Genomic DNA, 23,927 nt, shown 5'->3' on the forward strand with positions numbered 1-23,927 from the left:
CGTGCAGAGCAGCAAGCAAAGACAAGAGCCAGGATGATGTCAGTGCAAACTCACAAGGGAATCAACTGCTGGTGCTCAGGGAAAGGGCTGTAAGGGAGTCCCAGACACAGAGCCCCAGCCCAGCTCTCTATGCTGGTTATTTCACCTTTAGCAAGAGGGCACAGTTAGCCAGGATGATGTGCCCAAGGCTCAGTTGAACAGAGCTTAGAAATTGACACATCTGGACAACAAAGGGTAATACAAGGAGACCTGGGGAGGGGGAGAGCAGTCTTCCCAGAAGCCCTCAGGAAGCATCCCCACCCCAGGGTGTGAAGATCCCAAGCACTGACTGTGGGCTTATGTGGGTGCGAGCTCTACTTGGGCAGAGCTGAATCATCCCCGACAGATGACTTTGCCCTTGCTGGTTGTCACAAACCCCAGGGGTGTCACAACACTCTTTGCTTGCATCCTGACCCCCCTGGGGGAGCTCAGAAACGGGTGCTCTGATAGCGCAGTCTGCGAATCTCGGAGACACTGTCGTCCCGGCAGTACAAATCCCTGCCAGGACTCTCTGCCAGTCACCGGCCCCCTGCGCCCCCTGCGCCCCCACCTCCGGCACTGCTGCCGCTGCTGCTGGAGCTGCCTGAGCTGGAGCTGCTGCAACGGTCCTCATAGATGGAGATCTCAATCTGAAGGCAGGGGGTTAAAGACAACGGAGAGAAAGTGGGACCCACACACGCACACACACACACAACAAAATAGACTCGCTCTCCAATGCTCCAACTCAGCTATACTGCAAGACATCAGTGTTGCCTTTTGTTGGCCGGGGACTGAGGGCGGGATAAAAATCAAAATCAAATAAATTGTAGTTATTACTGTCAGTATTATTAATAATTTAATGTATAACTCACCTTTTTCACTATGACGCAAGGCAAATTACAAAATATGAAAAGCAGTTCAATCAAACAGCAAAGACCTCCAATAAATGATGCAGTAGAGCTAGGATTACAGAACTGGAAAACAATGCAAACCTGTCTAAGGAGTGACATACCACAATAAAGTAAGCGGGTTACAAAGGTAGAAGATGTTTCAGGAAAAAAGGGAGGTGATCCATACAATAAACAGTGCAATAGACTACAATACTATACCTTATAGAAGCAACTTCCTGTGCATTTCTATTATACTACCATTCTATTCCCTTCGTAAAAATGCCCTCTGGAACATTCCAAGCCTTAGACATTTAGGTATGTGCTGCACAAATCCAGAAGGACAGCCCACTGTTCAGGCAGCTGTTTGTTAGCTTGCTCGTTCTATCCCTCTTTCACACACACATACCAGCAGAACTGAATGATCAGGACAGAAGGGGTTAAAAATACAATGAATCCTCTCTGTCCTTTCCTGTTCCCCTGCCAAGCTACCTACAATGTCTTACAGTCACTTGCAATCATAGCAGCCAGATTCCACCCCCAGTCAGTCTTCGCATTTCCCCACAACTTTGTCAGCTGTTTCACTCTGCTGGTGTGTTTCTCAATGAGCATATGGAGCCCTTGCTCAGTAGCTCAGAGGAGTGGGAAGAGCTGTGTGGGCTCAGTTGTCATTCTTCCAATATTGCTTCTCCCCACCCCTTTTCGAAGAGATAGCAAAAATGTATGCCTTTGCAAGGTGCAGCATGACATAGTATTCATCTGCATTCATGCTGAGTCAGGCACTGATTTCACAGGTAAGGGATGCAACATGTGAAAATGCACATTGTCCACTGTTTCTGTCATTAAATGTCTTCTTGTTCTAATAATATGAAAGAAAGTGATAACTTGCTCTTTTCTCATTTTCCCCTCATGTACTATTCTAGTTCTTCCTTTTATCTACCTCTTTCATGTCAAATGGTCCAAATTTATTTAGGGTGCAATCTACATTGACATGGGAGTAAATCCCACTGAATTCAGTATGTACTTAATGTGTGCATGTATTGAGGTTTTCTGTATAGTTTTGCCTCTCAATAATCCCTAAAACTTTGCATTTTTGAAGGCTGCCATGAAGCTTCTTGATGTATTTAGGTAACTATCCATCATGACTCTACAACATTTTGGGAGTCTTGATGATGATGTGGAACAAAAGTCTCAGCTGGGTTGAAGGAAGGGCTGAGGATGTGCTGGAATAACCTGGCATATATATGAGAACTATAAATATGGGGTTAAGTTTTACCCTTGGTCAAAAAGGAAGGATACAACTCGCATGCCTCGTTCCACTGGGTCTGTCAACAACAGCCCCCGGGGAGCATAGATTTTCTCATTCTGCTCCTGGATGTACTTGGAGATCTTCTTTAGTACCTGGGGAGAGAATTGGAGAACCATTCAGTAAAGTGCTCAGTTCGTGACCTCAAAGAATATGAGACTCAAGATGGGGAAGAGGATGCCTTTAACCAGACTATCTAAAGTTGTCACCTACTTCCAAACTGAAAAAGAGATCCATGGAGCCTAAATTCTCCCTCAACAGAAGCTCATATTGACTGAAGTACCCCATTCCTATCTCTGACCCATGGTCATCTCTCTGATTTCCCATCACAGCTCATTTTACTGCCTAGCTTCTTTGACACTGAGCATGTTAACCGCTAATATTCACTTTCGGGCATTTTCAAAAGTGTACTTTATTCTCTTCTGTGCTATTTACATATATCTGTGAATTACTGCAGTGCATTTTGAATGCACAGGAAACCAATTTCTTAAGCAAATGAAGGTAATGCAGGAAGGTATATTTACATTCATTCAGGATACAAAATCTGGAAGCAAGGCTATTAGTTGCATCAGAAAAATATGTTGGTTTTTCTAGTTGGTTTTTCTGAAGACTCAAAGATGGGAAGCCTCACAGACAGTCTGGCACAGAGAGCATTCCTTAAACTTGAATCAGAGAAAGACTGTCAATTTAAATCATAATTTTTCCATTTAAATGTTGTCAATTCTACCAGCATGTATAATTCGAAAGTAGCTGCTTCCTGTATTAATCACAAAAGCAGAAAAACCAGACTACCCACAGACAATGTAGGGGTTTTTACATGGTTGGTAGACTTCCCAAATATGCAGAAAATATGACTTTGCAGATCAACCAACAGGAAAAAAGAAACAAGGTAATCTGGTGAGGACTAGATGGTTGAATCCAATTGACTTTTCTGCCGTCAAAAAGGCTACTTGTGGGACCTGCATGGACAGAAGCCATGTGGTATGGGGACTGTAGTAAGGAGGAGAACCAGGTAAGATTGAGTGGGGAAGCTGGATGAATTCAATCCAATTTTCCTCCAGAAGGGACAGAATGTTGAGAGCTGTTGAGCGTCCAACAAAGAAAAAGAGGGGAGGGAAAATTCGCCTGCTCAAGCCCTGAAGTGTTTACAAAATCTAGGAGGGTCTTTACAAATGAATTCACAGGACTTCAGCTTATTCTACCAGGAAGTCACACCATACTTAAGGGATTTTGGAATTTAAAAAACAAAACACAGCAGAAGTAAGTAGAAATGGCCTGGTTTAGTTCCCATTCTACCTTCAAACCACTGTAAAGATCCAGGCTTAGAATTCAAATCCCAAGACCATACCACCCCTACCACTATCCACAATACTGATATCCCAACAACATTTCAAACTCTGCCGTAACAGCTGCATTTATCTCAACTCAAGAAATGCTGCTAGTAGCATATATGGGGAGCTCTTATCTTTCAAACAGGGGGCGGGACCTGTAAAAAATTGCAGGTTTGTGTGTGTGTGCATTGTGTGACTGTGAGGGGGCGGGGCAACGTGTTTCAGCTGCTGGCAGGCAGGGTGTGTGAGTGTGTGTGATTCCCAGTGTATTTTTTAGAACGCACTACATCCTCCAGCCTGCGGGTGGGTTCCAGAGCATATGGTTAGATTGCCAGAATCCAGGCTGGGGTTTCCCCCAAACAAGTGATTTTTTTGACTAGGGAGAGGTTGTGGTTGTTGGAGCATGCTTTTATAGCCTGCAGACCCTCTCCCCCCTCTAAAAGCATGCCCCTTCAGTTTTTCCCCCCAATCATGCAGCATAGGGCAGAGAGAGAGAGAATATTTTCCCCGCTAGAATACACAGCTAAGGATCTGTCTGAGACTCAAGCATAGATGTAGAACAGGTAGATAGAGTTTTCAGAGAAGCCCCCCACCTAGATTGTAAAAACGTGTTTTAGGGGGGCTGAAACCTATCCCCGGTCCACAGCAGAAAAAAGAACTGTTTTTAGACCCCGGCAGAGCTCGAGAGACAGGCTGTCTAAAATGGCTGTAGAAGACCAGTTTTAATCCATAGTCCATCAGATAGAGTTGTCAATGGGGCAGGGGTATGTATATCAATATGCCAAACCGAAACCTCCCTGAAAAATTCAAAAAAATAGGTGCCCAGCCCTAATATGGGGTGACTCGTTGCTACCTATCAGCTGAACAATTGCACACCCTCTTAGCCATACAGTCTGTCTGCCAAGCTTGTCAACCCACAGCTCAGTGCTAGTCAAATTGTCTCTTTTGCCTACATATACTCTTTATATGTGTTTCTGATGGCTCGGGGAAAAATAACTTCCATTCACATTATGTAGGCAAGCACAGATTTGCCACTGTGAATACAGTTGGCAGGGAGATGCAATCAATCATGAGTCTTTGGACAAGTGTACCTATGGGATATTTGCTTCTCTCCAGAAATGGGTGCCTCTAAGAATCCCATAAGTGGAGCTCTTAGCACTAAAACAAGGCCTTGTGTCCAGAATATGTCCCTTTGGAAGGGAGAATCTCTAATCTGGGGATATACTATTTGGGGAGGTCCAAAGCTTGCTTTTGGGATACAGGTCTGTTTAAGTATCATTAATATTTGTGGTTGGATTGGAGACTGAGGAAACAGGAACAATGAATAGGAAACTGTGAACCAACTTCAGTCTCACAGAGGGACAGACTAACAGAACCAAGCTGAATGGGATTCTCAGGTTACCTTACCTGTTTGACAACAAGACAGATCTGTTGCCAGCTTATTGATTGCAACATTGCTATAACAAAAGGGGGTCAATTTGCAGTTTCTGTGGGCTACAGAGACATTCATTCTTCACAAGGAAAGAATCCTAACCAAAGGAGACAATGGCATTTGAGAACTTGCTGTTCAAAGGGTTGCTGCTTGCTTCTGGCTTAAGATCACCATCCCACATATTGTACCCTTTACAGTTTGGAACCAGGATAACCCCATGGATTCCCATTATGACTGACGTGCTTGATTGTGTGTTCCATTTACACTACTGTATCTAGATCACTTCCTGGAAGAAGCAGTTTATTACATAGGCAGCACTCTTACATGCTATCTGAAACATTCTCTCTCCCCACCCCCGATAATAGTTATGAAGACAGATACTTTTAAGAGGGGTTTGTTTTAGAGCCAAGCAAGCCCCTGGGGAATCTGTGGTCAGCTTGTCTCCTCAGCTGGGGGCACTGCACTTGGGAAAAGTTTTCCCCAATTGGGTATACACCATAAAGGGGCTTTATTCCTTCCTAGGACTTAAGCAGCTCAGGGGGAAGGTCATTTACAATTGGGGAAACTGTGTGGAGAGTAAGTTAAATGCCCTGTCCCCATCCCTGCTGTCCTGATACATATCAAACCAGCACTCTCCACCCCCTCAATGTATTTTTCCAACTTAACATATCTGAAAATGTATTCATAATGTGGACATAATATAGGTCTTTCCCCTCCTCTTGGGGATTACAGCAGATCAGGGACCACTTCTTGTAAATAGTTCTGATGTTGGTCCTGATACTGATTCATCAAATTTACAAGCTACATACTGGGCCCATCAATGTGCTATAACAATATCAATTGTTGTTCTCCTTGCCCCATTATGTCACCAAACCTTCTCATAGCGGGTCTCCATGCAGAGAAAGATGAAGTAGGCTGTGGCACAGGCCAGACATCCCTCCAGATAGGAACTGCCGCCGATTTTCTCAGCCTCTGCATAGAAGTTGTTGAGGGTCTTCACCGTTTCTTCAAAAAGCTGCCGCTCAATCTTTAACAGAAGAAGAGAGAAAGCACTGTGAGGGCATGTGCAAGAATACTTTTGATGACCTTCTCTCCCAATGCAAAAAGTGTCAGTACCACAGAGGGGGAAAAATACTAAAAGCAGAAGTTGCTATGCTGGGGTGTAGCATTTGTGTGAGTGGGCACATCATACCTGTGGCAGAGGTAGTATGTCTGCTTTGTATTCTGCATGTGGTTGCAAAGGCTAGCCAGTTGGAATGAAACCCAGAAGTTAATAAGGTTACCCCAGGTTTCCAGAGCATCTAGAATGTTAGTAGAGCACTAATACCCTGATCTGACTTCCAGTTTACTGTTCTGGTATAAGGTCAGATTTTTTGCCAGTCAAAGTGTGAGCTATTCAAGCCCATGAGATAACTGACTGTACCCGGCTGTCCAGCTCAGGGGGAAATTTGGTCTGGAACTGACATATGGTCCCATCACTGTAGTCCCGCTGCACAAAGACTTTGGTGGCCAATGAGGCACTTCGCCGTAGTTCTTGGAGATTGTGGACCTGGAAGAAAAACAGAGTTTGCTGGTTTCAACAGGCAAAATATTGGGGTCGACCATGTGGGAAGCTCACAGCTTATTCCAACTCCTGGCACTTGCTGGCCAAATAGCTGATGCATGTCTTTTCTCATGAGTAGTCAGGTACTTCATTCTGTCCTCCAATTTTTCACTGAGACAAGAGTACTGATTTTTAGTAGTCACCACAATTTCATTTGAGCAACAAAATTTCCAGGATAAATCACTTATTTTCATGCCTTTTTCTGAAGAGAAGGGCAAGTTGAGATGTCCAAAGAAGACATCTTGATAAATAGAAGGGGGAGTAACACCACCAAGAGTAAGGCCATCACCTGATTTCAAAAACCGTAATGTCATTAATTGATTAATTGATTAAAATGCATAGGATTAATTTATTAAATGTCATTAAGTGGGTGAGAGCCTTACTCTTTAATGATGCTGTGACAACACTCTGTTGTGCTCTTTAGGTGCCCTTTAGACTTCGCAGATAAGAGGCTCTCAGGAAGCTGGAAGAATTTCTGAAAGGTAAATAAATCTGTATATGAATAAAACAGTAGTTCTGAAGTTTAAAAAAACATCGCTTTTAGGTGATGCACGCAAGTGTCACAGCAGGCACTTTTTTAGAAGAGGCATTCTTTCCCACATGAGCAAAAATGCTTCTTCTAAGATGGTACTTGCTACATACATCCCCCCCCCCTGCAAATGCTTCTATGAAAGCAATTCATTTGAAAGAAAAGCAAAAACTACTGCCCAATTAACTTGGGGCACTGCTTAAATTGACCAAAGGTTTCCCAATCTGACTAAACATTTCATCACCATCAGTGGCGGATCTACTATGAAACAAATGAAGCTTAAGCTTCAGGGGCCCTAATCCTGGAGGGGCCCTGAAGCAACTTTTTTTAATGAGTTAATTTTTCAGCAAAATAGATGGAGTTTTTAAAAGTGTTTGTTATTAAAATACGACTATTTTAGTGACAGAATCATAAGCCAATGGGTTGAAGTACTTAATATTGACCTTAGAATATGCTCTAATACCCATTTCATATGGTCGCAAAATGTCCCTGTAATTGGTCAAATTTCAAAATTTTCTTGGGGGCTTGCAACGCCCGAACCCCCAGCTATATGGGCTCACAGAGCTTACCAGAATCAGACATCTGAATTCTCAGTTTAGGCTGTACTCATCTCACTTGTGCATTTTAACACCGAAAATCAGATTTTCACCTCTTTATCCTAACAAGCCCCCTCTGATGACCTTCTACCTCTCTAATAGAGAATGAACCAATACATCTGCCATAGAACACCCCTTTGAAAAAGATAACAGTTACCCAGACCTCATTGCTGGTGGGAAGGGGCTCACTGTATGGCCCATTTTCAAGGACTCCACCCCATCACCCTATTCTCCACCATTTGGGCCTCAAGGTCCTTGCAAGGGCAACAAGGCCCTTTGGACCTTGTTGGATGATGCCATATTGTTGCTGGTTGTGAAGGGGACCCCATAACAGTCCCAAAAATGTAGGTCCACCACTGATCACCATCAAAAAAGAAAAAACAGACTTTCTGTGAGATTGTGATTCAGAAAACTACTGACTGCAGTGGATGGAAACCTTGGTGTCTAAGTCTTGCTTTGGAATGCTGCTGGTAAGAATTTTAGACTTGGAAATATAATCTGAAGTTAATTCAAAGGTGATTTAACACATGCCTGTGCGTCAGTTAATGACTTTTCCCCTCTCTCGTAACACTAGAACTCAGGGGCACCCAATGAAGTCCATGGCCAATATAGTCAGGACAGACAAAAGGAAGCACTTCTTCAGCCATCAGCTACTGCAATTAAATTGTGAGATATTAAATAGCATACATGCATGTATGAATCAACCCCTCTTTCTATTTTATGCGTCATATCTATGTGCAACAAGTATTTGTTTATTATTGTTGGGGAAGAAGGATAAAAGGATATCCAAACTGGATGTAACAAAGATCACACATTTCCATCCACCTGTAAAAAGTAAATTGTGAGCACGCACAGACCCACCTTGCATAATGGCTGCCTGGAGAGGGGATTTAATCTTTGAACTCCCAACAGTTTGGGTAATCAAAACTAGACTTGCTATTATTAACTTAAAAAAACAAAACAAGATATGTCTCTTAGCAAAAAAAGAGGGGGAGGAGTCTTATTCTACTTTAAAGCAGGGTGGGGAACCTCAGACCCGGGGGCCGTATGCGGCCCCCGAGGACATTTTTTGTGGCCCTCCGGAGCTCCGGGGCCCTGCTGCAGAGGTGGGGCGCAGGGTGGCCCTCCCAGAGGGTGTTCCTGGCTTACAGCGGCGCTGCAGCGCCCTTTGGACCTCCTCTCGCCGACTGTCGGCTGTTGAGCAGCGAGAGGGAGGGGGAAAGAGGCTGGCGGTTCCCGGCGGCAGAGCATGCATGCAGGAGCCGATCGGGCTTCGGGGGGGGCCCTTTTGTGGACTCTGGGGAGGAGAGGGCATGGAGACTGGGGCCCAGTCACACGGGGCCAGCATTCGCGGGGTGTGTGTGTGGGGGGGAGGCTTTTCTCTCTTTTCTTCCTCTTTTTCTGTCACTCTTTCTCCTTTCTCTCCCTCTCTTTCTCCCTCTTTTTCTGTCTCTTTCTTTGTCTCCCTCCATCCTTTTCTTTGTCTCCCTCCGTCCTTTTCTTTGTCTCCCTTCGTCCTTTTCTTTCTTTCTCCCTCTCTCTCCATTTCTTTCTCCCTTTCTCCCTCCCTCCCTTTTCCTCTTTCTCTGTTTTCCTTCCTCCCTTGCCGATCGACTGTGGGCTGCGCCAGCTTGGGCCCACTGCTGGCTGCCCTTCTGCCTGGGAGGGGGGAGTGGGGGCACCCTGCAGGCCTTCTCTGTGTGGCCTCCCCTGGGGTTGCCAACCTCCAGGTAGTGGCTGGAGACCTGGCAACCCTAGCCTCTTCCCCCTCCACCGGGAGATCTACACCTGGTATGGCCCCTGAATGATGTCATAAATGTGCAAATGGCCCTTGGCAGGAAAAAGGTTCCCCACCCCTGAAAGCCTTACTGATTTATTGTCACAAAAGCATGTAAAGGAAGTAGGGTGTGGTTCATGAAAAGTTGTGCCTTAATATATGTCTCTCATCATTAAGTTGCCATAACCCCCCCCCCTCTCTCTTTTGGCATTGGAGTTGGCGTTGGGGAACAAGCGGGCTACTTTTGAAATAGTTACCAATGGCAAAGCATAGTAGAATGTGCTGTAATAGTAGATGGACCAAAGTTCACCAAGATCAAAGGGGGAAATCTGAGCCCACCAAGAAAATTACATCAGAAAGCTGGCTCCGCCCTGCATGATTCCCTACAAATAGGGACTAATATATATTAATGAGGGGGAAGAAGTATTGTATATACAATAATATTGTATTTTAGAAATATTGTAAGTTATTTTGGAGACCTTCTGGTCAAAAAGTGGAAAACAAATAATAATCAGATCCTGAAGCTCATATAAATATGAGTGGGACTGCCAAGAACATATCAAATACATCATAGACTATCACCATGGAAGATCCCTAGAAGGTGATTTTGCTAAACTATTTTGTACTCAGGTGCCAGCTGAATTGGAAAAATGATTAAGCTGAAAATACAAACTCGTTGTATAGATGAGGCTGATGTTCATTCCTTATTCCCAGTTCCCAGTTCCTTATTTGAGAAACCAATCACAAAATATTAATGATATTTTTAAAAGCTCTGCACCCAAGATAAGTTTGAAACTATGCCCAAATCATACAACCCCAGACTCAAAGGTCTCTGCCCCACAAAATAACCTGTGTTGTTCCCTGCACCAATGCCTGGTTTTAGCATGAACTGCCCAAAAGTATCCCCTAGCAGATGTAACTACAGAATCTGGAGACTATGATCTAGAGGGGGACATAGAGTCTAAGGCCATGGGTGTATGATTTGGACTGGCCCAATGCTTATTTTTGGGTGCAGAGTTTTGTTATTTGTTGTTGGATCTGCAAATAAGCAAATAGGAACTGTGAACCAAATTCAGCCTCATACCACACTGTCAGTTCATTTTAATTCCACCCCAGCTGAAGGCCCAGATAATAAGTCAAGGAGAGAATCCAGTGTACAAAGGCAAGAACCTATGGCTGATATGTAGAATGGCCCTTGCAATGCTAAGGATGTACACTTAATGCATCTGATGAAGTGAGCTCTGACTCATAAAAGCTTATGTTGGAATAAATCTTGTTAGACTTTAAGGTGCCACCGGGCTTCTTGGCTTTCTTATTTAAGGGAGTGCCAAGAACTCCACTTCCAGAGGAGAATCCACTACAATGGCTGCAGGCATATGTCATTTAATTTTAGGGAGCAAAGGTCTTTATCCATCCTAAGACTAAGCCATTACGAACATTTTATCAATTGCTTTACCTTCTCTCAATTGATTTACCTTCTCTCTGTGTGTGAATACACTAATATATCTGCAATTCAAACATTGCCAGCTTGTAACTGAATTCAGCTTGACAGTTCTGAAGTGAATTCTTCCCTGCCTGTCCTTTTACAAGAATAAGTTTTTGTTTGCATATTTTATGTAACAGAAACACTTGATTTAATTACCACAGTGATTCAATAGCTACAGAATTAGACTTGGTTCTGAGAGATCTGAATTCATGGCCCATCTTTGCCATAGGCTTCTTGTAATATGTTAATCTGACACTTTAACAATATATCAGATCACATATCTTACATATTTGTCTCAATGAATATGTTCAGCATCTTGGTCTTTGCCATAATAGCACCTTATTAATTTTGTGTATTGTTACACAATAAGTTCATAGCCAACATGATTCTGAGAGAACCAGGCCATTGACCTTCTTCAAGAATTGTCCAATGTACCTAACAATGATACCCAAATATCTCCCCTTAACCTCTCCCAAATGTCCAACACTGTTTAGATCTTAACTTCAGAGCAGCATCCACAGCTCCTTACTGGAACAATGATATCTGCAACTTGTACTGTAGGTGTAAGAGTTTATATTCTGCATTTGCAACCACACAGTGCCAGTATAATTCACTGTCCAGTAGCAAACATCACCAAATTGCCTTGGAAGCAGACTCCTACTGCACCAGAAGTATCCTAAATTACTATAACTAGATGCCTATTGTCAGATGCAATAGGACAGAAAATTGGGTAGGCAAAGAGCAGGGAAGCACTTCCTTCCATACAAAATCTCCGTCTATCCCTCCATCTCTGCTTACAAAAATCAGTTCACCAAGGGGTTTAACGCATGGCCAATTTGTCTCACCTTTGTGCCTTAAAAGTAGCGAATTCCCGTGGTCTAAACGCATGATCGTCTGAGGGCAGCGCATCGGACCCACCTTAGGCGCGATTTAAGCAAAAAATAAATAAATAACCGGGTAATCAATCCCTGGTTTCTAGCAATCTTTTCTGTGCTAAACCGCTACTTTTTTTTTATTTCGCTACATTACCGGAACGCCGGCGTGTGTGTAATCACACGACTAGCCCGCTACTAACCTCCTTTTGATCAAGCTCCCAGCCCTGACAAACAGCTGAGCTGCGGGTGAGCAAGGGTGGGGCAGGTGCGAGCCGCGCTGCTGGCTAGGAAGGGAAGTGACATGAAGGGGAAGGAGAGCTCCTTTTATGGACTTCCGGGGGGAGGGCAGAGGGTGGAAGGGGCGGAGCTTCTCTGGCCTGAAGAGTATAAAAGGCCAGAGGAGAGCTGTAGCCAGGGAGGAAGCAGGCTGTGACCCAGGCAGGCTGAGCATAGAGCCACCTGGGTAGCCTCCAAGGGATAGGAAAGCTCAGACTCTCCCTCGGACTGGTCTGAGGCTGAAGAGGCGCCTCAAGCCCCGACCCTCTCCAGGCCAGATGCCCTCCCCGACCAGCCCTGTAGGGGGGGTGCTTCACACCGTCACGATGGTATACCGGAACGCTGGTGTCCCAAGAAAAAAAAGGGGGAGAATCGGCCTTTGATTGGATAACCCCTCAGCCAATCCTTGGGCAATGACACGGCGGTCACTCCACTACTATCCCACATTATATAGGTGGCTCAAACGCACGGGGAGCCTCCAGCAGCTACTTGCTTCGGACTTATAGTGGGATGGACGAGCGTCATGCGTTTGACTATCCTGTCTCGGAATAAAATATTGTGAGATAAGGGAGGAGCGAACCAAGAACATTCTGCCCATGCGTTAATCCCCCAAGATACTGAAGAGTCTTCTAACTGGGACTGAAGCAGGACAAACCCAAAAGGTTTAACGCACTATTGATCTGTGCATGCCATCAAGTCACAGCTAACCTATGGTGTCCCTGTCGAGTTTTCAAAGCAAGAGATGTTCAGAGGTGGTTTGCCATTGCCTGCCTCTGGATGGGCTGAGAGAGTTCTGGCCCAGGGTCACTCAGCAGGTTTCATGTGGAGGAGTGGGGAATCGAACCCAGTTCTCCAGATTAGAGTCCACCACTCTTAATCACTATGCCATGCTGTCTCCCAAAGGATGCTGATGGTGAGCCAATAGCAGAAAGAAAAATAATACCTATAGTATAGAATGTGGGTTGATACAGTTTGCAAGCCAGGGTACTTCAGAGATGAATTTGCCAGTTAGAACTTTATGATTATCTATAAACTGGCAGCAGGTCTTGTGTCTCAGTCTACTTTCTCCTCATAATGATTAATCGGAATGGAATTCAACACCAATTATTTCCATTGCCCATCCCATTGGTTCCAGTTTCTAACAAGCTTCAAGGAAATGCAACAGCCTATCCCATTCTATGATTCTATCCCTCTGTAACCACCCAAGAGATACAGTCCAGGAACCCTTCCAGCCATGCCCACTTTCAAAGCTTCCCAGGTACATTCCAACTCTTTCAGGAAGAAAAGTGTGGGATAATCTGTCATCATGACCATTCACAGTCAGGGCGAGGTTAGTTCTGATTGGGAAAGTCCTCATATCACTCTCCAAAATGGAGCTTTCCTTCCTTCTCACCATCTCCTTACAAGATGCCAGACAACTTCTGGTCCATTTGCTTTGTTCATCTGGATCTCAGAACACCCAGGTGAAAACGCATCTTATATCTTGGGAAATTTAGCTGCTGCTTTAAAGCTAGTCTTTAATATGGTAGCCTTTAAGATGCTCCCGGGCTCCTAGTTCTTATGTTTGGGTTCTAGGTTTATTGAACTGGAGCGTGAACAGGGAATTTAAATGGGCCCTTGGAAGACCAAACCATAACAACAAGGACTAGGCTTTTGCATATCTGCTTTGCCAGATAAAATTGAAATGGTGATATCTGATGGAGAGGGATTAGATTAGGCGACCCCCCCTCCCAGAAGTCAATTGCTTGCCCAAAGAACCAAGACCTACTTTCCACTGTGGGGAGCAGCTGTTTTACACAGGATCTAAATAAAGTGTGTGTGGGGGGGAGTGCTTTGGCTCTATCACAATACAGGGGCATCCCGCTGTGGCTTTAGCTCGCTGCCTCCCCCCACCCTTTCAGAAGCTGCCGTCCTTCCCCTAGTAACAAACCTTCGGTTACTTCCGCTTTGGCTCAGCCTGTTCGGGGCTGCATCTTGCAATGACACCGGCCTGAGAGCAATGGGAAACAAGATGGGGGGGGGGGGAGATTCCCCATAGCGGCTGCTGAATTAGCGCTGATTTTGACCGCAGCCCTTAGAAGAGCGGGGTGGAGTGTGAAGTGTGGGGGCTGAATTAGGAAGTCTCTGGCATGTAAAATTTAGCCCCCCTGGGGGAAAGGAGCTTCTGCCTATCTTGGCGTCTCCCCCCCCCTCCCCACTTGCCGGCTGCTTCAAGCTAGCTCCCCACCGAGCGATGAATGGTTTGGTGAGGCTGCCGATGAATGGAAGGCACACCTAAGCCTGAGGGCTATGTAACAGGTATCTCTCTCCTCCCACCCGTTCTCCACCACCAGCCTGACCCAAAGTACAACCTGGCCCCGGCCCTGTGACCTCTGGTATCCGCTCCCTGCCTATCCCCGGCAGGCGCTGCCATGTGCTCCGCATGCCCTATCCAGCCCCGCTGGTGATTCCCGGGAGACACACTGACCCACCGTTGAGCGCAGCGAGGCGTCTTCCCCTGCAGACAACAAGCTGACTTGCCGTGTCTGGCCCAGGGCTGCGGAGCAGGGGCAATGCCGAATGGGGGGGGGGAAACAGGAGGGGGGGCGATTTCGGAGGAAGCGATGGCGTACATGGGCCAAACAAACAGGTTTCTCTCAGCGAGAGCTTCCTTCAACCACCGCAGGCGCTCCTAAGTCTCCGGCACAAGCGACTCGTTCGGCCTGCAAGACAAACCCAGGAAGGCGGTGCGGCGGCAGCCGACGCTGGCTAAGACTGGGGTGGGGTGGGGTGGGGTGGGGTGGGGTGGGGGGCTCCGGCTCTGCTGCCTTCCTGCAGCATCAGGCACTACCAACGCGGGCAAACCTACAGCAGCCTCCCGCCCGGAGAGGCTGCCCGGCGGCTGCCATGTCTCAACAGAGCCGGAGCCGCCTGTGCCGCCTTCCTTCCTCGCGCTGCTCACCTCGGTTGCCATGTTGTGCCGGGGCGGGGGGTCCGCGCCGAGCCCGGGGGGCGAAGCTGGGGCTGCGCCGAGGGGCTGATCCCCCCCGCGGCCGGCCGGCCGGCCCAGGAGCGCTGTCCCTGGTGCTGAACGCGGGGGGAGCGCTCCGACTCCGGAGGGGCGACCGGCAAGATGGGGAAGTCGCCTGCGCTGGGGCGGCGTCGGCGGTGGGGAAGCGCAGCGAGGGCTGGGGCGCGGAGAGCCCGGCGCTGTCCGTGGTGCTGACTCGGACCTCGGAGCAGGAGGCGGGGGGCAGCTCCCCGCCTGGCGCTGCCCGCGTTTCCCAACTGGACCGCCGCGGTTCGCTCACCCCCCGCCCCAACCTCGATGCTCGGGCTGGCTCAGCGACTGGCAGACCCAAGGGGAGGGGGCGGGCTGCCTTCGTGGGAGCCGCATCCCCCCAGGGCGTCCCCACGCTGGAGCGCCGGGCTCCGGCTCCGAGTCGGGGGAGGGACACAGAGAGGCGGAGCCGTGCCGAGCATGGAAAAGAGCAAGGGCGTGGGGGCGGCCCTCGCTTCCTGCTTGTCCTCGGAGAGTCGGCGTGCCCGCTACCTAGAGCACTTGCGCCTCCCAGTCTTGAATGCGGTTCTCCTGGATCTGGCCAGCGCTGGGTTCCAGCTCCCCACCCCTCTGGCAATGCCAAGGGAGAATTAGACTGGGGGGGGGGGACGACTAGTTCATCGTACCCATGCGCATCTGGTGTGCAGGGGCAGGAGGGGTCATGGTCTAGCCAGGGGAGGCAGGGGTTTTGCACTGGGCAGTGTTCTCAACACTTTCTGCCCAGCTGGAACTAGACATTGAAGGACAGGTGTCATCTGTTGTTTCTGAGCAATGCATTTCGACTGCAGAATAAAGTATTCTTCTTATTAGTCCAGAGAATAAAGACACCCCCACACACACACACATATACAAGACTCAAAGAAAGTAATACTCATCAGATTTCAGTGGCTCTGGAATTAAATGTTTATTTATAGGCCCTTTCCCCAGCTCAAAGTTGGGAAATGTTCAACATCCTTTTGAGGCAGCAAACTTTCAGTGCATTCCTAAGGAGAGTTACTCCAGTCAAAGCCTATTTAAATGAATGGGCTTAGACTGGAGTAAATCTCCTTAGGAATGCACTGTTTGTTTATTATATAATGTTCAATCAATTGTTTGGCTGGTTGGCTCAGATCAAAAAGTGTAATTCAGACCCTGCTGCTTAGACCTTGCTGCTTCCTTAAATTTGCCTGTCCTTCCCTGAGGTTTCTCAGCTCACTGTTTACTTAACTCTACTCTGCCTCTGAACTCCTTCTCCCTTCCCTTCCCTTCCCTTTCCTTTCCCTTCCTCCCTGTCCTGCTTCTACTGTACTCTCCTTCCTGACCACATGGCCAAGGTAACTCCAGTGCTGTGCTGAATACTGCCAATAAAGCAGATTTGCATATTTGCTTATTTTACACAATTCATTCTGTAGAGGCAAAAAGCTGAGTGGGACATTGATGTCATTTTCCTGACCACTACAAATACGTCTGGGTGCCACCCCCACCCCCCACCCCTTGTAGCATTGGAAATATCACCAGACATCATCTGTACATGTTGTTCCAGCTCTCACAGCTCCCTATAGTTGTGAGCTCTGATCTGAGATTTTAGAATGCTCCTGAATGTTTTGAGGCATCACAGCAGGACAGCCAAAGTTTAGGGAGCTCAGATACAGGTAAGTAACTGAATTTTTAACCCATTACATGTGCAGCTGTTTGTGTGAGAGTATATGAAATGTCTTGTTATTGCATGAAAGAGAAAAGAAAATGCTGAGGTCTGAAAATAATGGGTTACTATGTAGTCCAAGAAATCTCCAACACATATCCATACTGAAACATTTGCACACACTAACATGCACTTTCAGCTGCTTGCCTAATTCCATCAAATATATGAACATATATCTGCACAATCCTTACATCCTGCCCACAAGCCAAAACACGTGCTCCTCTTGTTTCTCCCTGGAAACAAAGCAGTCATTCAGCCCCTCTGTCCCTTCCCATCCCCTCTCAATCAATTCTGTCCTGATTCCTGGTAGGCACACTAAGCAAAAGCACGTATCCCCAAAGGGCCTTGTAACTCAGGAAAACGTGAAGAGTGATATGGATCACTGAGAAGCCCCCTGTCACTCCTAGCTGAGCTCTTTATTTCACCGTCAGCAGAGAGTCAGAACCAATGGTAATTCAGTGGTTGGCTGGCATGTACAGAATCGCTCCATCAAACTGGTAGTGCCTGTTGGCAGAGTGCTCAGTATGCAGAGAAGTGTCAGACTCACTGATTAAAGATAAAGTTGCTCTTTATTGAGGGAACTACATTGTACGATAGGAAAACTGAGAGATGGAGCCTCTAGCTGTCTAACTAGCTAAAGAGGGGGAGAGAGGGTAGAAGTGACTTCCGAGAAGAAGGAAGAAATTGTTCCTAAGTTTATCAGTCTAAGAAAAGAGGTGAACCTTACAGCCCTAACTAGCTGACCCCTTGCCTGCCCCCTGTTGGGTTTTCTTCTCAATTCCCTTTGCATGCTAGACCAAAGCTTCTTAAACTGTGGGTCGTAACCCCACATAACTGAATGTGGGGGTCGCAAAAAATCTGGCAACAGTAAATGGTAAAATTATATGTATACCAAAGTATTGTTTTAAAATAAATTTATTTATGAATTATTATCAGTAAATATTGTCGAAGGCTTTCATGGTCAGAGTTCATTGGTTCTTGTAGGTTATCTGGGCTGTGTAACCGTGGTCTTGGAATTTTCTTTCCTGACGTTTCGCCAGCAACTGTGGCAGGCATCTTCAGAGTAGTAACACTGAAGGACAGTGTCTCTCAGTGTCAAGGGTGTAGGAAGAGTAATATATAGTCAGAAAGGGGTTGTGTTTGAGCTGAGTATTGTCCTGCAAAAGTAATGTGCAGGACAATACTCAGCTCAAACCCAACCCCTTTCTGACTATATATTACTCTTCCTACACCCTTGACACTGAGAGACACTGTCCTTCAGTGTTACTACTCTGAAGATGCCTGCCACAGTTGCTGGCGAAACATCAGGAAAGAAAATTCCAAGACCACGGTTACACAGCCCGGATAACCTACAAGAACCAATTATCAGTAAATGTTTGATTTGTATACCTATTTTATATACCTATATACCCAGGGTTGCATAAAAATGTCTCAGGCGAAAAGGGGTCATCAGTGGAAAAAGTTTAATGAAGCCCTGTGCTAGACAATGCAACTCTTCTAACAATGCCAGGCCCCAAAAGATGCTGCTAGGAGCCTACACATCCGCAGAATAGTGTTGATGTCCTTTCTCTAAACTAAAGATTTGGAAATGAAACTCAGGCTACACATTGGAGATCACTGCACAAAATGTCATCAACAAGAGAGGTTGAAACATTTCCTCTTATCTCCGATTCATCTTCCACTTGATGTGAGCAGAAATGTTGCCAGGAGATTGAACAGAGGTTGGAACTGCACATGCCGGAGACGTGAGAGTAAGGTGGTAGAATGGACTGTACTACTTAAAATTCCAAGTGGAGCTCACAACTTCTGAATGTTCTTCCACTGGAAACAAGGTCTATGCAAACAGAAAACTAGCACAACAAGGAGGAAGAGTTAGTTGAGCCCTCTGAGCACTGTGCTGGTTTTCTATTTGTGCAAAGTTTTTCATGGAGAAGAGCATTTTAAAAATGTGAGACCCTACCGGCAGCCTGAAGGTTGTTCAGACCTCATTCTTCTGCATGTGCAGATGGAGCCTGTACAGTTTGCAACTGGCAGAGTCCTTGTGCAGGGCAAATGGAGGGGCAGAACAGCAGAAAACAGCTGGGGTGCTTTGAATTCGGTGCAAGAAATCATGTCTGGGAAGAAGAGCAAATTTGGGAGCAACCCTAAGTAAAGGCAGAGCTTTGTAACCAAAAGCCAATAATTAAAGGTCCTGCCTGAACAGGTCATGAACATCATCCCTCGCTCTAGAAAAATGCTGAAAAGTGTGTGGGAAGAGGTTTATTATTAATAAGTGTAACTTCAAAAGATATTAAATCTACAGCACTTAGAGACACTAAATCACATTTCTGGTTTATGTAAAACAAACTGGGATCATGTCCCATGAGCAATCGCAGTGTGTACGTGGGGAAGAATTTGGAAATTCCATTCCCCACCCTCCAGCATTCTATTAGCTCTCTTGGGCTTAATTATGCTAATTCCTCCTTTTCCATTTTTCCTTTTACCGACTCTCAGCCAAACTCAGTATGAATCCATGCTCCTGAAACACAGTCAGTCTTCATCAGGCTATTTTATTAGAAGGGGGATCTACTTTTTTCTTTTAGTTAATTTACAAAATCATGTTTTTTCTGTATACCTGAGGAACAAGAATGTAGAGACCCCTACCTTGTCCCTCGGTGGCCTGCTTTTGCTGTTTAAATGATTAGCATGGCCACTTAGATATGCTGACAAATGGAGGGCCTGCATGGAATCACTGGATCAGGAAAACAATCCAGAGATCCCATTCTACCTATTAGAACCCCCAATGTCCACAGTGAACTCTCTCTTAATGAGAGTACACAGTGGTAGGGATGTGTACATTATGAGTGAAATGACAACTGTATTTAGCAGGGCTGAAGACATGGTAAGCAGGGTTAAACCATCCATGGCACTGATTATAGCGACCAATCCCCATTTCTCTTTCCATACTGCCTGGACTACAGCATCGGGCATTGGGTTAACAGGAAGTACCATGAAATGGTGAGGCACTATAGACCAGTGTCAGCTGGGCCCAGAGAGGATGGGGCTCTGGGTTTAAAAGAACTGCAAGATCTTTGGCCTCAGGAGGCACATTTGGGTAATATTAATGGGCAGTTTTCCGCTTGGCTGTGCCTATTGAAATCTCTAACAGGAGCATTTGGGGGGGTGGGGGGGTCAAGGCTTGGGACTCTATCTGCCTATTGCCTTGCCTTTTACAGAGTAACAAAAACAAAGCCAATAGGTCCCTGCTCCAAGGAATGGAGGAGGAGGAGGAGGAAGAGAAGAAGAAGAAGTGTTGGATTTTGTATGCCAACTTTCTCTACCACTCAAGGAAGAATCAAACCAGCTTAAAATCACCTTACCTTCCCCTCCCTACAACAGACATCCTGTGAGGTAGGTGGGGCTGAGAGAGTGTGACTTGCCCAAGGTCACCTAGCTGGCTTCATGTGTAGGAGTGGGGGGGGGGGAACCAACATGGTTCACCAGATTAGCCGCCGCCGCTCGTGTGGAGGAGTGGGGAATCAAACCTGGTTCATATCAGACTCCACCATTCCAAACTACCGCTTTTAACCACTACACCATGCTGGCTACACCAATCTAAACTGCCTATTCTAATAGTGTGCATGTATGTATCTATAGCTACATGCACCAGGCAAGAAAGCCTAAGCAACTCAACCTATTAAGAGTATCTAGGACAAACCATCGCCTTTTCCATGGCTGCTGTCATTTCCCCACAGATTTTGCTGACATCTAAAAACAAGTTTCCCTGCAGGACTTGAGCTGCCCTTGGGAAGGAAGCATGCCTCACAAATCACTTGCAGTACTCACTGGAGGGAGGAATCTGCCAACATCAGTGTTTTATGGCAAGCAATTATGCCGGCTGCCTAATGGGTTCAAGCCAGCCCTTTCAGGTCGTGACTGCAGCTGCCAGACACATTGTGCCTTGCAATGGCAGGAGTCTGACAGACATTTTCCCAGCACTCAAGAGATTCAAAGGGTAACAAAACAGCAGCTATGAATGGGCTGGCAAGGCAGCAGTGCAGATACTGAACAGCAAAGGACATCTTCAGATACTTGCTTGATTTATTTGTTTACTAATTTAAAACAATTATATCCTACATCCTTCAGCACAAGAAAGCTCTTGAGGTAGCTTCCAAATCTGTACAAAAAACACTACCAATCTCACAGTAAAACCACTTAGAACATCATAAAATAAATGAGCTTGTGATGAAAACAAACAGCAATCATAAAATCTAACAGAGCGGGATCAATACACTTCTTTAAAAGCTGACATTAAAACCATTCCCTTAAAAGTCAGCAGCAACCAATAGACTTTTCTAAAAATTCATTTCAGCAGAGCTGGGGAGGCAGAGAGAGAAAAACCAATCACAAACCTGGGAGAAACAAAGTTTTCCCTTCGTATCAAAAAGAGGCCATACTTGACGCCAGGTGAGCAGCTGCAGAGAAGAAGTTCCAGAATAACATAAGAAGAGCCCTGCTGGATCAGACCAGTGGTCCATCTAGTCCAGAATCCTGTCTCACGCAGTGGCTACCCAGTTGCCCTGAAGGGCCAACAGATGAGGCCACACCATAGGGGCATTATAATACTGACTGTACTAGAGGACCAGAGAGTAGCAAATGTTACACTGATTTTTTAAAAGGGCTCCAGAGGGGGACCAGGAAATTGCAAGCCAGTTAGTCTAACATGTTTCCCAGCAAATTAGTAGGAACTGTCATCAAAGATAGAATTATTAAGTACATAGAGGCCATGAAGAGAAGAAAAAACAGGTGCAGAGAGGGAAAATATTTTATTTATATCAGTAGATTCCTATGCATTTTGCATACAGCTTTGTCAGGGGATCTAGTTAAAAACAAAATTTAAAGAATATGGTGATAGAAATAAATGTAATAAAATAAATGCAGGCAGTTTTATAAAAGAAATTTTAGGAATGAGCATGATTTAAATTAAGGTTTTCTTCATAAGGCAGGCCTGCAGTAAGTGGGATAAAACCGTTTATGTACATGTTGGGTTACTAGATTTACAGAATTTAACCCAGCACATTTATTTGTCAATAGGTTCCATCGTATGCATTCCCTGCCCCAGTTGTTCAGCGGGACACTTGCCAGAGTACTGCGGCCAGTTCTGAGGAAGGTTGCTAGATTTGTCTGTCCCTGCCAGACACATTATAGAAGGTTTTTGCTGCTAAGATATGGGGCTGCTCAAGTGAGTTATATAAGGAAGCTGCTGGCAGATGGTGGTGGTGGGGAGTTGTAGGGGGCCACAGACCAACAAGACATACTGGCAGGAAGTGGTTTGTGACAACCACCTCAATAGGGACCTGGGATTTGCCTTCATGAGGCCATGGGAAGCCCTGAAAACATTGTACTAGGGATGCTACGAAGTTCATGTTTAATCCATTTGACAGTCAGCTTTATCGTGTTTGACTGTGATGATCAGATGTGAGCTGATCACTGATCTCTTTGATTCAGCACTGAATGACTTCAGCACCTGCTAAACAGGTTTGCGTCAGTTTTTCCCCAAATCTGGGCATGCACAAAAGCACTGCCCATCACAACGTATCAGCAGCCATTACTGTTGCTAAGGACTGCTTAGATGAATGCCAAAGGATAAGATTTTTGTCTAAATAACTGCCCAGCAAAGCAGCAGAGCAGCAAGAGTGGGGACTAGAACTCAACTGGACCATATAAGAGCATGATTATGTGAAAAAACTATTGTGCTGTGCTATGCTGTAATGCTATGATGACAAGGTTGAAGCAACCTGCTAAACCACACAAATTGGTCACTGGACAGATGTACCGTCCCATCAAAAAATCGGCCCCTGTGTGACTGGCAAACAGGAGGTAAAGCAAACTGGTAAGGCAAGCATCTCTACATTGGATTTGGAAAGTGAAATCCTGCTGATATAGTAAGAAAGATGATTGGAAAGGCCAGAATGATACCCAGGCACAGATTGCTACAAGACAAGCCCAAAGAAAATGACAATAGAACACCTCTGGTGGTCACATAGAGCTCACAACTCAAGCCAGTCCAATGTATTATTAACAACCTACAACCAATGCTCAATTGTGACACTTCCCTCGCTAAGGCACTGGGGTCTGACCCTTTTTTGCTTACAGACAGCCTGCTAACCTAAAACTACTTCTCACCTGCAATTATAAACTACTTAACAATAACATGGACTCTGGTACCAAGGCCTGCAACAAACCAAGGTGCCAACTTTTCTCTCAAATAGATCCTAGCAACACCATCACTGGGCCCAGCAATGTCAGCCATACAATCTTAGGTTCATACTCCTGCTCATCTTCCAATTTGATTTATGCCATCACATGCCAGCAATGCCCTTCCACCCTCTACATAGGACAAACAGGCCAGTCCCTGAGACAAAGATTAAATGGACATAAGTCTGAAATCAGAAACCACAACATTCAAAAACCAGTGGGGGAACATTTTAATTTTCCAGAACATTCAGTTGCTGATTTAAAAGTAGCAGTTCTCTTACAAAGGGATTTATTTCAAAGGGAGATTAGAAAGAGAGACTGCTGAACTACAACTAATAATGAAGCTCCATACAATGCATTCTCCTGGACTGAATAGAGACCTGGGATTGCTGTCTCATTTCCAACGCTGATTTCTTCACCCCTACTACCCCTCTGCATATCACATCTGATCCAATCCTGCCTGCTAATGTAATTTACCTGCTATTGACATTTGCATGCTACTGCCATTGGGTGTCTGATTTCATTCTTCTCTACTTAAGGATAGATGGACTCACATTCTAGCTATATTTGAGCTGTGACTCAAGAAAGTTCATACCCTACCTAAAAAATTTTGTTAGTCTTTAAGGTGCTACTGGACTCTTGCTCTTTTCTACTACTACAGTCAGACTAACACAGCTACCCATCATGATCTATCTTGATGTCTGGGGCGTCTTCCCCCCCCCCCCGCAGCTAGATCTGAGCGCTTGTGTGGGGACTGCCCCAATGCAAACACACAACAGGATTGCCTACCTCCAAGTGGGATGGTGGTGGAGATCTCTCAGAATTACGATTGATCTCCAGACTACAGAAATTG

At 45.8% G+C, this 23,927-nt stretch overlaps 1 protein-coding gene across 2 annotated transcripts in view; it reads right to left on the reverse strand.

The window, feature by feature from the left end:
• Positions 1 to 232: 232 nt before the first annotated feature.
• GOLGA7B (golgin A7 family member B) overlaps positions 233 to 23,927 on the reverse strand; it is a 40,604-nt gene continuing 16,909 nt past the window's right edge. The window contains exons 1-5 of one of the 2 annotated variants that reach the window (XM_056850009.1): positions 15,058 to 15,139; positions 6,398 to 6,523; positions 5,849 to 6,001; positions 2,205 to 2,306; positions 233 to 668 (exon numbers count right to left, since the gene is read on the reverse strand). In XM_056850009.1, the coding sequence (XP_056705987.1) occupies positions 558 to 668; positions 2,205 to 2,306; positions 5,849 to 6,001; positions 6,398 to 6,523; positions 15,058 to 15,069 (504 nt within the window). In that variant the 5' untranslated portion in view covers positions 15,070 to 15,139 and the 3' untranslated portion in view covers positions 233 to 557. Of the gene's footprint in view, positions 669 to 2,204; positions 2,307 to 5,848; positions 6,002 to 6,397; positions 6,524 to 15,057; positions 15,140 to 23,927 lie in introns of those variants that run through there. The other variant, XM_056850008.1, reaches the window with a different exon arrangement.

This window comes from Euleptes europaea, chromosome 5 (assembly GCF_029931775.1).
Source record: "Euleptes europaea isolate rEulEur1 chromosome 5, rEulEur1.hap1, whole genome shotgun sequence".
Classification (NCBI taxonomy): Eukaryota; Metazoa; Chordata; class Lepidosauria; order Squamata; family Sphaerodactylidae; genus Euleptes; species Euleptes europaea.